The sequence below is a fragment of the Podarcis tiliguerta genome (assembly GCF_965153285.1).
Source record: "Podarcis tiliguerta genome assembly, chromosome: 1".
In the NCBI taxonomy this organism is placed as follows: Eukaryota; Metazoa; Chordata; class Lepidosauria; order Squamata; family Lacertidae; genus Podarcis; species Podarcis tiliguerta.
In genome coordinates, this window is record NC_139534.1 from 64,929,711 (window position 1) to 64,947,834 (window position 18,124).

An 18,124-nucleotide genomic window follows, 5' to 3' on the forward strand; every position below is an offset into this window, starting at 1 on the left:
ATGGTTGTCACAGCAGCTTGTTAACACTGTAGAAACAGAGTTGCAGAAAGAAGAGAAGACTATTCTCATAAATACTCCAGGACTATAAATAGCATGACATACTTAAGGACTGTGGTTACTTCAAGCCAAAACCTTTAAATTCTGCACCTGGGTAATAAGATTCTGCAGCAGGAAAAAGTAAACCCTGCTCAGAATTTCTCAGAATTCTGTGCCAAGGCAACAGCTACTCCACTGAGCACATGCAGTGGCTTTGGCAGCAGGGCAGAGTGAAACAGGACACACTGCCCCTAGGTGGACCCAGCTCATCCACCCCAAATTTCAGTGATGCAAGCCAGATAAGATTCTTCCAAACAATGGATTGTTGTGATCTTATTATGGCCTGATCAGGCATTTAGCAGTAACAGCAACAGAGCAGAGGGCAGGCTAGCAGAGCAAGGGACAAGGGAGCCCTGTTCGTTTCCAGGGCTGGATTGACAGGATGTAGATCTTTATTTCCCTCTTGCTTCTGATGTAGATCTTCATTCACTCCTTCTTCCCTAGCCGGGAGGGAAAAAGCGATCTTGTGATCGGCCTCAGGTACCCAAATGTCTTGGGTCGGCCCTGTGTATGTCATAATACTCCAGCTCCAATACTCTGGGCCAGAGCTTTCCAAATTTTTCATGTTGGTGACACGCTTTTTAGACATGCATCATTTCGCAACACAATAATTCAGTTTTACTAGCAAACCGGATGTTAAACTAACAGCTTTCCAGCCCCAGGAGGAGCACAGGGAGCATTCGCGCGACACACCTACACACTGCAGCAGACACAATAACATGTCACAACACACAGTTTGGAAAGCTGTGCTCTGGGCCCAATTCAAAGTGCTGGCTCAGGACTTCAATACCTCAAGGACTGCCTCTTTCCATATGAACCTACCCTGAGATCATCTTCTGAAGCCCTTCTTTGTGGGCCTTCTCCATGAGGTCTGGAGCGTGGCATCATGAGAACAGGCCTTTTCTGCAGTGGCCCCCCATCCCCCCATTTGTGGAATGCTCTCCCCAGGGGGATATGCCTGGTGCCTTCATTAGACACCTTTAGGCGCCAGGCTAAATAGGGGGAGGGGATTGTTGGCCTGTTGTTTTTATTTTATGTATTTCGTGATTTTATATTGTGATTTTTATCCTGTGAACAGCCCTGAGACCTGCGGGTATAGGGCTGTATACAACTTTAATAAATGGTAAAAATAAATAATTCAGCTGCTAGTTTTCATTCTAGTTTTCTAGCGCAAAGGTGGCTTTTAGGCATCCTCTGGCCAAGGGAATGATGGAAATCCTTAGACAGTGGAGAGGGGGCAGAATTGGAAATGTTTAGAAACAGAAAGACGGCGGGTTTTCCGTGTTCCCGCGCACCAGATGGCCTCAGGCTTGACACCCCCTCCGAAAAGAAGCGGAGAGAGCGACTATTTTCCTCTCTTACAGATGAGCTGAGGCGGCTCCTTTAAGTACCGAACTGCGGCTTCCTTTTTCTCTCAGCTGCGGTCCCTGCCGAGGAGCCAGAAGAAGCGCCTTCTCCGTCGCCGGAGCGCGCTCGGCATTTGCTTTCCCGCCGCTCCCGTCACCTCCTCCCGCCTCAGCCTTTCGTCCCAGCGGCACCATCTCTCCTCAGCTGCTCGACCTCGGCTAAACCGATAGAGGGGAATTCCCGGGCGCCTCGCTCCACCCGGCGCGCGCGCGCTCCAGAGCTGAGGGGGCGCATCTGGCCGCCTTCTCACGGCTCCTCCCGCGCGCTTTGTTGCCGCCGCGCGAGGGGGCCGGGCCGGCCGCGGCATAGCTCAGGTAGAGAGGCGGGAAAAGGACCCGGGGCCCGGCTCGCGTCTTCGCGCCTGTTCTGTTGCTGTGCATGTCCGCCTCCCCCTCGACGCTGCTCCCCGGCGACCCTCGGACACCACCACCACCATGTCCTTGGCTTTCTGTGGCAGCGAGAACAACTCGGCTGCCTACCAGGTGAACAATGGGGTGCTCAACAACGGCTGCTTCGTGGACGCGCTCAACGTGGTGCCTCACGTTTTCCTCCTGTTCATCACCTTCCCCATCCTCTTCATAGGTGAGTAAGGGACGCCTGGGGAAGCGGGGCCGCCGGGCGGACATTTCCCTCCCGCGTTCCCGGTCTGCGGCGCCCGAGCCTCTTCATTCGCAGGCATCCATCCGAGCAGGCAGGCGAAGGAAGCAACGACGTGCTTGCTGAGCGATGCTGACCTGCTTTCCCCAGCAGCAGCAGGGGCAGCATCCTTCCCTAGCTCGGACGCAAAGGCTTTAGAGAGCATCTTCCTAGGAAAAGCACTGGCGGCAGCAGGAAATGCATGTCAGGCTCCTTCTGCCTTCGTCCCGCTCACTTATTTGGGGGCAGGCGTGAAGTGCAGCCCATCTTTTTGCAGACCTAGCTCAACTGCCTGGCGTCCTGAATAAGTCAGAGCATGGATCATGTGTGCGTGAAAAAGGGCTGAATGAAGTCAAGGAAGGTTATGGAGAGGAGAGGATGCAAACATATTAGGGTTTAGTCAAACAGAGGAAAGAAGAAAGCACTGCTGCAGTGGACCTGCTTGTGTTATTTAAAAAATAGGTTCCCTAGTTTAAAACTAGGTGTGCACTTCTTTTACTGGTCCAGCAGTAGTTTGTAGTGGCGATGTCTAACTTTAACTGGCATGCTACCAGTCATGCCTGTGAACCATTATTTGTTTATTCATTTATGTATTTGTATTTTATTTATTTATTCAATTTCTATACCAGCCTTCTTCCAAAGATCAATAGAACTCTAGTCTGAATCACAGTTCTAGGTCATGAACACATCATGGCACAAGTGCTGTTTTAAAAAACAAATAAATTTTCTAGACTTCTTTTTCAAGAGGAATACTGAAAGGGCTGTGGAAGAGAAATGCACAAATTGAGCACCGTTGTTGATGTCCTTTGGCAATGTCTATTCACCTTAAAGCTAAAGGACTGGCTTGTTGATAATTTCCAGTGTTTCCATATAATCAGTCTTTTACTTCAAGAAGTATATTGTCTGATCATGCAAAGCACTTCAGACAATATGAATTTTTTTCCATTCAGTGATGGTGTGAGGACTCTGATTCTGCAAGTATCACATCCACCTGCTAGAAAGAGTGCTATAGCTCTTTCCTCACACCACCATTTTCTAAACCTTTGGTTTTTAAAGAAGCTTTAATTGTATAGATTGATTACTCATTTTGAGCATATGAACTTATTTGATGTATAACCCCAGGCTACCTTCCACTTTTTGTTGTGGGTGTTATATTTGTGAGTAATGTACCAGTGAGGTTCCCCCACACTTCCTTCCCATTCTGAAAATACCCTTCCTGCCTAGACAGAAGCACAAACTGATAACCTAGGAGGCAGGTAAAACTAATATACTAGGCAGTATGACTGGCTTTCCATGAAAAAATACCCAATGCACTCTATATAATATTGAACACAAGAAAGTCATTTGTACTGCACAAATGCTGTAATCCCAAACCCACTGACTAGAAAGTAAGTCTCACTGAAGTTAATGAGACATTTTTGATGGGGGAGGGAGGGAGAGGGATATTTAGTTATATCTCACCATTCTTCTAAGGAGTTTAAGGAGACATACATTTTCCTCACACAATTTTATCATCACACCGAGCATGTGAGGTGGGTTAGGCTGAGAGATAGTAACTGCCCTAGGACTAGGCAGTGAATTTCATAACATAATGGTGATTTGAACATGGGTCTCCCAGGTCCTAGTCCATTGCATTAAACACCAACATGCAAATCATTGCTAAAATGAACCTGGTATGTGTTTACACTAATAGTGTGGAAAGCCTCTTCTTATTCACTTAAATGGAACTAGCACCTAGTGTTCAGTTTCTCAATCATATATACATTGATGTTCCAACTACAGAGCAAATTCAGACTTCTTGCTTTGATTTAGTTTTTAACTAGATTGCAAGAGTCTAAATATAAAGGATATTCGATCCCATCTGTATCTTATTTTACACCCTTAATGCAATTATGATGTTTTAATCAAATGTTTTGTTTCTAACTTTGTTTCCATTTCATGTTTAAAAGCAAAAGATCTATACTTCTGTTTCCAGTTCAGAATGGACAGGGCCATACATTTTTATTCACTTTTTTCTGCACAAAACTCTCAGCATAATTGTGATTATTTGCTTTCTTACATATAGGATGGGGAAGTCAAAGCTCCAAAGTTCATATCCACCACAGTACTTGGCTTCATTTTCCTGGTCACAATTTACGCTGGATTTTGACTTTCATTCTTTTGTTTGTGCTGGTATGTGAAATAGCTGAGGGTATAGTGTCCGATGGGTAAGTACATAATTGGATTTTTTTCCATTTTCACAATACTTGCCCATTTTTAACGCAGTTGTATGCAACTTGCTATACACAAGTTTGTTTACTGCCAACTCTGCTTGTTAGAAATGTAATCTGTGTTCGAGGTGATTAACCTACTGACTTGTGTCAGATATTCCAAAGACCTCGCCAAGAATGTGTGTGTACAAATACACATACACTCTAAATTATCTTTAGCTAGCCAGTTCATTCTGTCCGTTTGCCAACTCTCTTGTGAAAATTTGCTGCATCCTCTATGGATGAAAAAGATCATAGGAATCAAGAGTCAGAGACAAGATGAGACCCTTCATTGCACTGTTCTGTCAAGCAGAGCAGCTGAAAGGGAGCCCCAAACTTATAAAAATTACATCAAATCCCCTTAAAAAAACAAAAACTCAACATGATACATTGTGCATTGGGAGATTCAGATAATTTTAGCCAATAGCACTATCATGACATACTTTAAATTATGTGAACTGTTGCTAAAATTACTAGAAATGCCAGTTGATTTTGTTTTGCTGCTTAAACAAACCTGGAGTAGCAGCTATTTCAAACATTTATTTGGATCCTAAGTTGCTCCTCCATTCACATTTGTGGGAATGCCATTTCGAAGGGTCTCCCTGGAGCAAGAGGCTGCAGACTGCTGTAGAGGTCTGCAAGGGGAAGGGGGAGAAGCTCCATTAGATGACTGTTAAGTTGGATCCATTCACAGAAATAAAGTTCGTATCAGAGCCAATGTCTGTGGTTATCCTGTACTTAAGAAATGCTAGCACATACTTGCATCTGAAGAGCAATCAGCAGTACAGAAAGTAACTCAGTGAATTTAAAAGGGGATTACAACAGCTTCTTGAAGCCCAAACAGTTTATCTTTTTAACAGTCTGCTTGGCAGCAGAAGGTTATGTTAGGCTTTGGCACCCAGCCAGTCCTTGAGATAACATCACATAATAAAAAATTCTGTTGCTCATATCTTCCTGACAGATTTCTGCATGGTATACTCACAGCTTTAGCAGTCAAACTGTTAAATTTTCAATATTCCTCTGGGCTCTTTTGGGCCTCTGGTAGTGTTTACAATCAATATAAGGGAGTTTAAATGATGGCAGGTTTAGAACAGAGGTTGAAGAAATCCATGCAAATCCTTGGGAAAAGCTTTCTCATCTAAATATATCTGCTTAAATGAAAGATAGTGTTTCTGCCTTTAAAACTTGTCTATTCTTTTACGCACTATGAACCCACCGCATAGAACTGTATAGCCTTTCTCTTCAATTCTAGTGAAAAGCTGGCTTCCTCACTGTCCCTGGACTTGTACCTTTGTCAGACACCACCACCCCTTTTTCACTTTAAGAATACATTGTGCCAAGCTGACACTGCCCTGGGGAGTACTGTCATCAGAAAAGCTCATGGTATTTATGAGAATCCGCAATGCATTTGGTTCACCATTTAAAAATTTTATTAATACTGGACTACACAGACCCTTGATCTGATCTAACAAGGCGGTAGCCACATAATCAAAGGTCTACACAATCTGATTTTATGACAATTGTATCTTGCTTAATACAACTTTCTGCCCAGCTGGGTAATCAATCTGAAATTGGAGCTTTCTGCACAGAGTGCTTATGACACATTTGAATTATTTTATGATTGTGTTTGTTTATGTTTGCTTATGTGTGTCAAGGGAGGGAGAGAAAGAGGTGGGAAGCCCCTTAAACCAGTGTTGTTGTATAACATATTTCAAATAAAGCTATAAAACTATTTCTGTTCTAAGTGCAATCATATTCTCATTTAAACAAATTTACTATGAATGGGAATAAAATCTTCATGTGCACTGATTTACTTTTTGGTCAGTAATTAGTTCATTAAGGCTGCAATGATATAACCATTCCCTCGATGGGACTTACTTCTGAGGAGACATGTATAGGATTATGCTGCCATTCAGTTTGGGGCTCATCCAGCATGGGTCCAAGTGTTTTTTTGCTATCCTCTGCTTTCTAGACACATGTCTGAGGGGTTTTGCCCTTCCCGCTAATGTTTTCCTCAAGAGAACCCACTCTTTAGCAAAAAAAGAAAAAAGAAAAAGGAGCAAACGTCAATCCAGAGAAAACCGGATTGATGTTTGCTCTGATTAAGCAGTAAAGATCAGGTTTCCCAGGGGAAAGTGGCAGGACAAGGGCAAGTGTGGCTGAACCCTAACTGAAAATTAAAGTGATGCGTGGAAATTTTCCTTTTTTCTCTGTCCTCATATGAATCATGAACATAATAAGTTCCATGTTGATTGAAAAAGAAAGATGGGAAAGCTAACATTGTTGCATGTATTTTCTTGGGGGGGAGGGACCACTCACTGGGCTTCAGCCTTGTATCTTAGGAGTGGGAACTCTTTATGTGTGTATTTGCACACGTACACACACACACACACACCACCTGGAGTGACTGAACCGTACATGCATTCCTTTGTGTGTTATCATAATCTCTGTTCAAATAACTTTGGGTCTTCATGTAGGCTTCAGAGCAAACATGGTACTCTCCATCAGGGTACTTCTGATTAATGTGTTTTGTTATACTTAGGGATTCAAAATCTCGTCATTTGCACCTGTACATGCCACCTGGAATGGCGTTCTTAGCAGCCATCACATCAATTGTTTACTATCACAACATTGAAACATCAAATTTTCCAAAGTTATTAATAGGTATGTACCCACAATACAGAAAAATATGAAATTGTGAATATGTTATGAGGAGAAAGTCTGTTAGGTCTTGCTGGAGGTTCACTTCAGTGCCCCCCAAACTGAAATTTTATTGTCTAACTAAAGCTTACTAGTACTGTTTCCCACTAACAAAGCTGATTTCAAGTATTGGTATTTTTGATGAAATGAACTCTCCCCCCCCCCCATTTATTATTTAATAAGAACATGGACATAGCCAGGATTTACCGTATGTTAGGGGGCAGAACATCAGTTAGTATTTTCATTGATTTACTTGATTTGGGAGGGGGCAACTGTCCCTCCCTGCCCCCTCCCCTTTGGCTGCGCCCATGATTAAGAATTATGTCCCACCTCATATTCCAGAATATCTATTTGTTGTAAACACCAATGCTTTAAAGCCACATGGCTGTTATCACCATACACATACTGCTTTGATATTTTTCTTGACAATCATAAATTGAATTTTTAAAAAATAGCTCCACAGAATTGATGTTCCTGGAATTGTTGGCAAATAGTGTCTTTGTTTGTACTGTTGATGCAAGTAGCTTCCTTGGGAATAGTTATGGGAGTCATCTCATCCCTTGACAGGAAATTTGTGTCATATGTGAATAGTTCTGCAGTTGTTTGGCCCATATGTTTTTCTGAGAAAATGGAAAATGACCATTTTTTCCTGTCTAATCTCATGAGACTGAATGTCAGAAAACCAGCACTTCCTATGTGTATTTATTTAACTATTTGAACAACTCAATACTTAGTCTTATCTGCTGAACAAGAAGCTGTGCTTTGTTTGGAAAGTTGAAGTTAAAATATCTAAATAAAAGATGGATCACTTTGTTCTTCTATAGCATTGATATCTAAGAATATGGTGAAGAACTTCAGCTCTGCAGCAAAATAAAGCCCTCCAGGTCTTTCTCTCTGGCTCCTATAACTCTCCCCAGATCACACTCTCTCTCCACTGTCCACTGTTCCCCACTAGCACTGCTTCATGGAGGTTTTTTTGTTTTTTTGTTTTTTTGTTTTTTGTTTTTTTTGCCTGGCTGTGTCCTGCCCCACACTCAAATGAAGAACTTGAACTCGCAATTCTAATTTTGCCAAAGGCTTGGATTTTTAGATCTGATTGGCGCATACAGCAAGCTACTAGCTGCCTGTAGTTCCTGTGAACAGCACAACAGCCTGTGCTTGGGCGTGTGTAGCAGTCACAAGGATGCTAAATAAGACTGCTGATTAATTATTTTACAATGAATATACTGAAGACTGATACATCAAACTCACTTGTCATTCCTCCCCAAGGTGATTGCCTCCATGTGGCAAGCCTTTCAATACACCCACTAAACCTTTTCTTTTCAGGTTCTGGTGCCATTGCAAAAATTCCCTGCTCCACAGGGCAAATTACAGTACAGCACATGAAGGCTTGGCTGTGTGAGGCAGAAGTCACCGGGAGCGATTTAAAAACATGCTCTTGTTAATGGGGCTCAGAAAGAGAATGAGAATATTTACAAGGGAATATTTATAGGGAAGCTTGTGTAGGAGTTAGTCAGAATTTCTTTCTCTCAAACACACACACACACACACACACACACACACACATATATATATATATGAAAGTTTCACCAAGTACATTCGGCATACTCAACTGAAACTGTACAAAGCAGGTACAAATCAATGCCAGAGACAGTTATTGTAGCCATGCCTGAGAATGCTTATATTGATTTCTTATCTTTGTGGTTGTAAGCTTAGTCAAAACTTCAGAATTTCCAACATTATAGAAATCTAATTTGCTAAACACTTACATATTCAGGACAGATCCTTTGAACAATCTTGTAATTTTATTTGCCTTCTTTAACTTTGAAGTGCTGTACTGACCAGTGTTTTATTCTTCTTTCAACAGCCTTGCTAGTCTATTGGACTTTAGCTTTTATAACCAAAACCATCAAATTTGTAAAGTTTTGTGATAATAATATTGGACCTCTCCAGCTTCGATTCTGCCTCACAGGATTCTTAGTAGTTCTTTATGGAATGTTGCTTCTTGTAGAAATTAATGTCATCAGGGTAAGGGTAAGTTGCATTTCCTGATAATTTAGATGGTTAAAAGCAAAGTTGTTAATGTTGTCCATTAGTAACTGCATCTTGAACGTACTAGTATTTCTGAAGTCCCATGAATATAGGTTTCCATATACATTAGGAGGTGGAATATTAGAATGACATCCAGTCAGTCCCAATTTAGTCATGTTCTTTTTCATGCCTCCTGGTGAAAATAAATTTGGCCATATACAGCTTTGTAAGCCAACATGCTAGTTATAATTAAGCTCAAGTAATTGACAAACTACTTTGACATTGTTCCTTTCCCCTTTCTCTGCCATCTCCTTGAGCATCAGGAGCACCAAGTTATAGTATGCAGCACTACTAAGATGTAATTGCAATTTGAATGTGTTTAATGTTGCTGGATCCTGTCCATGATGGCCTTTAATTCTGACTCCCTGGATAAAATATTGCTTAAGAAATATGTTCTGTCCAGAAACACAGCAGTGTCCTGCCAAATCTATACTGTACTGTTTGTCAAGCATTGAGATACTGGAAGGTGAGGAATCAATTGAAAATACATGCCTTAAAATCCATGGCAGCCTGGTCCTCCTGGACAGAGGACAATACGTATTACAGTATCCTATTATTCCTGCCCCCCTCTCCATTGACTTGCCTAAGATTCTTTTTGTCTTTGTTTAGAGATACGTTTTCTTCAAAACACCCAAGGAAGTTAAGCCTCCTGAGGACCTTCAGGATCTTGGAGTCAGATTCTTGCAACCTTTTGTGAATTTGTTGTCCAAAGGAACATACTGGTGGATGAATGCATTCATTAAAACAGCTCACAAGAAACCAATAGACTTGAAAGCCATAGGAAAGCTGCCTATTGCCATGAGAGCTTTGACAAATTATATGCGCCTGAATGAGGCCTTTGAATCTCCAAAGGTATGAATAGAAAAGGATTACTCACAACTCTGTTTCTGGCTTTAAACATGACGAATGCAGGCAGAAGAGCTTCATGCATGCAATGGAATGCTCATGCCTACAGTCCGGTAGAAAACGGTCTTACTTCTCTTAAGCACCTATCAAAATGAATAAGGATTGGAAATTTGGCTCACGATGTTCTCAAACTGTTTGGTGTCTAAAATCCTTTTATGTAAGAATTTTTTTAGAAAGAAATTGTTTCTTTGGCTCAGCTTTAAATGCACTGTTTGTAACAGCACAATTATTCCATCAGTGCATATTTGCTTGTGTTTTTTATTCATCCCACTTTTCCTTTTGTGCTGTGTCTTTTAGATGGTAGAGCTGTGTGAGGTGCTAAGTAAATTTTAGGTACTTTAAAAATTAACGATAAATTGATAAGTCAAGTGAGAGGCTTATGAAAATGATTTGTGAATGTCATTTATCACTTTGGAATATTACATTCTTCCCATTCAAAGTAATTTTTCTTTAAATTATATATATGACAGAATAAAAACACTCCAAATCCACAAGGATCCAAGTCTATCTGGCGTGCCCTTTGTAATGCCTTCGGAAGACCACTGGTCCTAAGCAGCACTTTCCGTATTCTGGCAGATCTCCTTGGATTTGCTGGCCCACTGTGTATCTCTGGAATTGTTCACCATGTTGGAAAAGGCAGCAACAACACCTTCCGCCCCAAGGTACTATTTTTGTATTGTTATTATTTAACTTCTATATTAGCCTTCTCTTAAAACAGTATTGTCAAGCTCTCTTTCTTACACAGCTGGCCAAAGGTGAATGTGGCACTTAAGCCAATAAAAGGGTAGCCATAAACAAAATAGTACCGTGTTAACCCCATGCTTTTGTGGGCCCAAGTGTTAAAGTTAAACACATGACTAACTTGAGCAGGGATGTATTTGAGCAAGGAAGGTTTCTATAGATTAGCACCTCAAATTCTATACTGAAGAAGCTGAAGAATGGAAAGGAAGATGCTCTAAACAGTATCTTTTTAAGTAGAAGTAACAAAAAAGCAGATTTCACTGTGACAAAGAATTTCCATCAGAATCTTTAGAAAGATAAAATACAAGCACACATGGGGATGCTATTATCTCAGGACATTATATTCAATTAAAAAAAAGACTCTGATTTTCTGGGGTACTCTGCAGGGATTGGAGGAGGAAGCAGTTCTTCTGCAGAATACAGAGCCAAAGCAAGCATGTGGTTATGAATTAGTACTAACAACATGGTGTGTTTTTATTGCTAGTTAATGCATCACAGTCTCTTTTAAAAGACTCATAAACAAGCCAGTTTGATTGAAAGACTTCTACTGTTGTTAATGGGTTTGCATCTGCTGCCATAATGGAATGGAAATGGATATCCTATGCTGGGGATGAATAACTAATTTTATGTTTCTAAATCAATCAATATGCTGCTGTTTTCATCCTTCCTTCAGTATGTTAGTGTACTTACTGGAGACATTTCAAGGGGTTACCTTTTCTATGCTGTATCTGGGAAGCATCAAGAACTGAAGTTCAGCATATTGACCCAGAAATTATTCATTACTGAATAATGAAAAATAAACATATTACCTGAAGGATTGTGTGTTGCAGCAAAAACAACAGTGAGCCTTGTGGCACCTTAAAGACTAAGTTCTATCTGTTGCCACAAAAGCTTTCATCTCCATCAGATGCATGAAGTATTTTCCTAAGTTGCCAATATATACAATATGCACATACAGTGGTACCTCGGGTTACATATGCTTCCGGTTACATACGCTTCAGGTCACAGACTCCACTAACTCAGAAATAGTACCTCGGGTTAAGAACTTTGCTTCAGGATGAGAACAGAAATTGTGCTCCGGTGGCGCGGCAGCAGCGGGAGGCCCCATTAGCTAAAGTGTTGCTTCAGGTTAAGAACAGTTTCAGGTTAAGTACGGACCTCCGGAACGAATTAAGTACTTAACCTGAGGTACCACTGTAGTTGCAGAGGTTGGGATTCTAAACACTGAGGTCAGAGGAAAATAAAATGAAAAAGATGCAGACAATGAAAATTACATTATTAACAAAAGTTATTCACAAAGCTATTGTAGAGATAACACCAAACATTATGGGATTGATAAGTTAGTTAATGCTTGCAGTGTGTGTGGGACTAAAACCTTTGATCTTAATATCCAGCCACAGGTGATAGAACTGTCCCTTCTTCCATGCAATTGATCAGAGGATACAGTTGGGTAACCTACCTGGGAAGAGTTCTTTTTGATGCATGTAACTACCATTGCACGTGGAACTTGCACTCTACTTGCTTCAGGTTACAGACTCCGATAACCCAGAAATAGTACCTTGGGTTAAGAACTTTGGTTCAGGATGAGAACAGAAATTGCGTAGTGGTGGTGCGACAGCAGCAGCGGGAAGCCCCATTAGCTAAAGTGGTACCTCAGGTTAAGAACAGTTTCAGGTTAAGAATGGACCTCCAGAACAAATTAAGTTTTTAACCCAAGGTACCACTGTATTAGAAAGAACGCCATGCTAGTATGTGCAGTTTAACAACGAAACAGGCTACTTTAGAAGGTGGTGGACTCATTAGAAGTTTTCAAGCAAAGGCTTGGATGACTTCCTGTCAGGGGTGTTCACAGGGAGTTGGACTAAATGAAATTTTATTATAGCTGCTATGTTATGCCCTGTGCACATTATTATAAATGTCCACCTAGAAAAATATTCTCTGATATCAGCATTCAGTGTAATTTGTCTAACCTTCTGCATATCGAGGATGGTATGTCACATTCCTCTCATTTGTCTTTTAAACATGTATTAATCTCAATCACATCATTTGTGGAGGATCTTACCTCTCCCCTGGCGTAGGTAAATATTTAAGCAAAATACATTTTAAAATAAGGGACGTGGGTGGCGCTGTGGGTAAAACCTCAGTGCCTAGGACTTGCTGATCGTAAGGTCGACGGTTCGAATCCCCGCAGCGGGGTGAGCTCCCGTCGTTCGGTCCCAGCTCCTGCCCACCTAGCAGTTCGAAAGCACCCCTAAGTGATTCTGATCTAACAGAATTGTCTATTTCACCATCTTGAATAATTTCCCACAAATCATAAAGGATTATGTGCCCTTTATTCCCCAACATGAAACTCCTTGGTTTTGAACATATCTTTCCCCAATTTGATGAGATTATGTGCAATTTGGATCATCAGTTTATCTGGTCAGATTCTATAAGCAAGGTGCAGCCCCTTATGGGCACAAGAATTACACATGACAAGATTTCCATGGGGCTCAATAGAGCTGTGTACCCCTTTACTTCTCTTGGTGCAAGTACATGGCTTCATGAAGGATGTTGGGTCATTGTGGGGATTGTTTGGTTCCCTTATTGCTATTTAGCTCTTGCTTTCTTCCTCTCTGGAGTAAGATATTGAAGGTTTCCAAGGTGGATGCTGAGGGAGGAGGAAGGGAAACAGAGCACTGCTGAGCACTGTGGAAACCTCTTTCTAATGCAGGCACAGGACTGAGTATATACATTCCAAAGAATTCTCTCATTTTCCAGTAGCCAGTGAAACAGAGTCATCTTGGAGAACTTGGTCTTCTTGAATATCTGCTTCTCAATATGATAAGAGTATTGTAACACAAAACTAATACCACATCACATGCAGTCTCCTTAGCATCTCTCAAGGGCAGCTACTTAAGTCTTGACAAGTAAACCTGAAATGCTAAGCTTCTGTCACTGCCGTTCTCTCATTACTTTTAACATTACTTTTCTACTGCTGAGGAGCCAGCAAGTGATCATGTTATACTGCAAATCATCTATGAAGATCAAATGTTCAAAAGAGCTGCTACATTTTTAACTGCCATGACAGGCTTAATTTTGAGAATATCTAAATTTCTTGCCTCCAGATTTAAAGCTTATGTTTTATGCTTCTGAAAGATACCACATATCTTGTTTAGAAAAGCAAGTAGATACATATCTTTGATAAATTGTCTGGCTAAGCCTGTGTTCGGGTTGCAAAGTTGCATAGTTCTGGATAGGCCAAGGAAGACTTCAGAGCACCGCTGAGTATTTACAGTACTGTGTTCTATAATGACTACGGTATTTATCACATGATGCCTTGTGATAAATGTAGGGAGGGAGATATACTTTAAATTTTATTCTCTGTACTGCCCTGGAGACAGATGGTTCAAGGACTAGGAATGCCCAGAAGATCTCATTGCTATGATCAGATAGTCACTTTCTCAACACTCACATTTTGACTTTATTGAGGTGGCAACCCAGTATGGACAGTCCTTGGCTGGGGACTCATGTCAGCAGCTTCCAGAGGTTCTGATCTGGTGTGGGTCCCATATATGGTGAGCTACCAGACTGGAGGTTGCAACTCCTATAGCTATAGCTCCTATCCACACCAGCAAGCATGGCCAGTGGTCAAGGATGGTGGGGGTTGTAGTCCAAGAGCATCTGGAGAACCACCTAGGTTCTGGACTCCACCCACCCGGGCTGACCATTGAATCCTCCTGGACAGGAAAGAATACGAGGTCTTCTGGACATCATTATCTTTCTGAGCTTTGGTGTTCTCCAACACTGACCTGCCATTTGGTCTTCAGTCTTGACTTTCTCTTTGGTTCTTCCTTGCATTGTCTCTCATTTCAATAAAAGGATTGTCTGAATCACTGAAATATTTTATTCAAGTCATTGTTGCAGTTTCAAATGTTTGAGAACTCTATTTATATAAAGAACTATACGAAAGCAAAATTAATTCTGAATTGCTTTCTTCTCTCCCCCCCCCCCCAACAGACCGAAATACTTGGTGTTTACTTCATTTCATCCCAAGAATTCCTGGCCAATGCTTATGTATTGGCAGTCCTCCTTTTCTTTGCCCTTCTGTTGCAGAGAACTTTTCTCCAAGCATCGTACTATGTAGCCATTGAAACAGGAATTAACCTAAGAGGAGCAATACAGGTATTTCAGATAATCCAGAAACTATTACCTAATGAGCTATACAATCACTTCTTAACTTTTGAGTAAAGGAGCATGTTTCTAACAAACTCAACCAATCAAAAGAAAAAGAAAGAAAGAAAGAAAGAAAGAAAAGCTTAAACAACCTTGGGTAAAAAAAAATACATTTTTTTGAAAAAGAATAAACCTTATGGACAGTATCTGATTCGTGCATAAAATAGAATCTTGCTTTAATTTAAATGTCATATAATCTATATCCCATAAAATCACCTTATCTCCAGGTATGCCAGGATTTTCCTGACATGCCAGGATGTTCGTCTTATTTCGCTTTGTTCTATAGTCTCCTGGTTATGTGACAATCTTTCATATCCTTGCTTTCTCCTACAGAAGCCTGCAGCTGTCTTATGGGTCCTCTGTGATTGATAGATGACATCTGACTTAATAAACATAGCTTGTGTTCATATACTGTAAAAATAAAACACCATTAACACCCTATATTTCAAATAAGCAATCATTCTTTATTTGTAAGCTTAAAAGCCACTTATTCTATCACATGAAACATGTGTACACCAGCTCAAAAACATTTAAGTAAAATTGAAACAAAAGAAGTGCCATGGTCAGATCACTTCCTGGTGCAACTGGACTTCTCCGTGACCCTTCCCCTCTGCAGGGAGGTGGGACCAATTCGGATGGCCCGCCCCCGCCACTTAATGGATCCAAATGGTTTCCAGAGAGTGGTAGGGGATGCTTTAGCCCATGTTGATGGCCTTTCAGCTGATTCCCTGGTGGCCCGCTGGAATGTGGAGTTAACCAGGGCTATCGACTGTGTGGCTCCGAAGTGCCCTCTCCGATTGCATGGAGCCCGGACAGCCCCTTGGTTTTCTTCGGAGCTGAGGGCGATGAAACAATCGTTGAGATGGTTAGAGCGTCGGTGGCAGAAAACTCACTCCAAATCTGACCGGACATGGGTTAGAGCTCAACGTCGAGCCTACCAAGTGGCGATAGCGACGGCGAAGAAGACTTTCTTCACCGGCTCTATTGCATCTGCAGAAAATAGTAGCAGGAGACTCTTTCAGGTGGTTCGCAATTTAACAGAACCACCTTTACCACCGGGGCCTTGTAAAGACCCCAAGATCTCCTGCAACGATTTTGCAAAGTTTTTTGCAGATAAAATCACTCATATTCGGAAGGAGCTAGACACCACCGTGGGAGCAGGGCCGGGGCGGGAGAGTGCTAGAGCTCTGTCTGGTCAAGTTGCATGGAATCAATTTCAATCCGTTACCCCCCGAGGATGTGGACAGGCTGCTTGGACACGTGAAACCAACCACCTGTCTCCTTGATCCTTGCCCATCCTGGCTAATAAAAGCAAGCCGGGAAGGGCTGGGCGATGGGCTCTGCGGGGTGGTGAATGCTTCCCTCTGTGAGGGAACATTCCCAGATCTGCTGAAAGAGGCGGTCATTAAACCGCTTCTTAAAAAACCATCTTTAGACCCGGCCAGTATGGCCAACTATCGCCCAGTCTCAAATCTTCCATTCTTGGGCAAGGTGATTGAGCACGTGGTTGCTGAACAACTCCAGGCACGCCTGGAGGATGCAGACCATTTGGATCCCTTCCAATCGGGATTCAGGCCTCACCATGGGACTGAAACTGCCTTGGTCGCACTGGTTGATGATCTCCGGCGAGCTAGGGACAAAGGTGAGAGTTGTTTCCTGGTTCTGCTGGATCTCTCAGCGGCCTTTGATACAATCGACCATAACATCCTTCTGGACCGTCTAGAGGGGCTGGGAGCTGGGGGCACTGTTATACAGTGGTTTCGCTCCTTCCTCCTGGGCCGTGTTCAGAAAGTGGTGGTGGGGGATGAGTGTTCAGACCCCTGGGCCCTCACTTGTGGGGTGCCTCAGGGTTCCATCCTCTCCCCCATGCTTTTTAACATCTATATGAAGCCGCTGGGAGAGATCATCAGGGGGTTTGGACTGGGTGTCCATCAATATGCAGATGATACCCAGCTCTACCTCTCTTTCAAATCAGAACCAGTGAAGGCGGTGAAGGTCCTGTGTGAGTGCCTGGAGGTGGTTGGAGGATGGATGGTGGCTAATGGATTGAAGTTGAATCCTGACAAGACAGAAGTACTGTTTTTGGGGGACAGGGGGTGGGCTGGTGTGGAGGACTCCCTGGTCCTGAATAGGGTAACTGTGCCCCTGAAGGACCAGGTGCGCAGCCTGGGAGTCATTTTGGACTCACAGCTGTCCATGGAGGCGCAGGTCAATTCTGTATCCAGGGCAGCTGTCTACCAACTCTACCTGGTACGCTGGCTGAGACCCTACCTGCCCGCGGACTGTCTCGCCAGAGTGGTGCATGCTCTGGTTATCTACTGCAATGCGCTCTACGTGGGGCTACCTTTGAAGGTGACTCGGAAACTACAACTAATCCAGAATGTGGCAGCTAGACTGGTGACTGGGGGCGGCCGCCGAGACCACATAACACCAGTCTTGAAAGACCTACATTGGCTCCCAGTACGTTTCCGAGCACAATTCAAAGTGCTGGTGTTGACCTTTAAAGCCCTAAACGGCCTCGGCCCAGTATACCTGAAGGAGCATCTCCACCCCCATCGTTCTGCCCGGACACTGAGGTCCAGCTCCGAGGGCCTTCTGGCGGTTCCCTCATTGCGAGAAGCAAAGCTACAGGGAACCAGGCAGAGGGCCTTCTCGGTAGTGGCGCCCGCCCTGTGGAACGCCCTCCCAGCAGATGTCAAAGTGATAAATTTAGAAGATATCTTAAGGCAGCCCTGTTCAGGGAAGTTTTTAATCTGTGATATTTTACTGTATTTTTTGTTTCTTTGGGAGCCGCCCAAAGTGGCTGGGGAAACCCAGCCAGATGGGCGGGGTACAAATAATAAATTATTATTATTATTATTATTAAGTGGGAAATGGTTTATATATTCTTAAATTAAAAATTTCTCATTCTAGACTAAAATTTACAATAAGATTATGCGGCTGTCAACTTCCAACATGTCCATGGGGGAAATGACTTCAGGCCAAATCTGTAACCTGGTTGCTATAGATACAAACCAGCTGATGTGGTTTTTCTTCCTGTGCCCTAACCTTTGGGCTATGCCAGTGCAGGTAAGGAAATTAAA

The 18,124-nt window shown here is 42.5% G+C and overlaps 1 protein-coding gene across 9 annotated transcripts in view; it reads left to right on the top strand.

Moving 5' to 3' along the window:
- Window positions 1-1,310: 1,310 nt before the first annotated feature.
- Window positions 1,311-18,124, top strand: part of ABCC8 (ATP binding cassette subfamily C member 8) — a 64,310-nt gene continuing 47,496 nt past the window's right edge. For 2 of the 9 annotated variants that reach the window (XM_083455283.1, XM_083455285.1), the window contains exons 1-8: window positions 1,332-2,085; window positions 4,205-4,346; window positions 6,931-7,052; window positions 8,956-9,122; window positions 9,789-10,031; window positions 10,556-10,747; window positions 14,826-14,990; window positions 17,955-18,110. In XM_083455283.1, the coding sequence (XP_083311409.1) occupies window positions 1,938-2,085; window positions 4,205-4,346; window positions 6,931-7,052; window positions 8,956-9,122; window positions 9,789-10,031; window positions 10,556-10,747; window positions 14,826-14,990; window positions 17,955-18,110 (1,335 nt within the window). In that variant the 5' untranslated portion in view covers window positions 1,332-1,937. Of the gene's footprint in view, window positions 2,086-4,204; window positions 4,347-6,930; window positions 7,053-8,955; window positions 9,123-9,788; window positions 10,032-10,555; window positions 10,748-14,825; window positions 14,991-17,954; window positions 18,111-18,124 lie in introns of all 9 variants that reach the window. The other 7 variants (XM_083455284.1, XM_083455287.1, XM_083455290.1 and 4 more) reach the window with 5 other exon arrangements.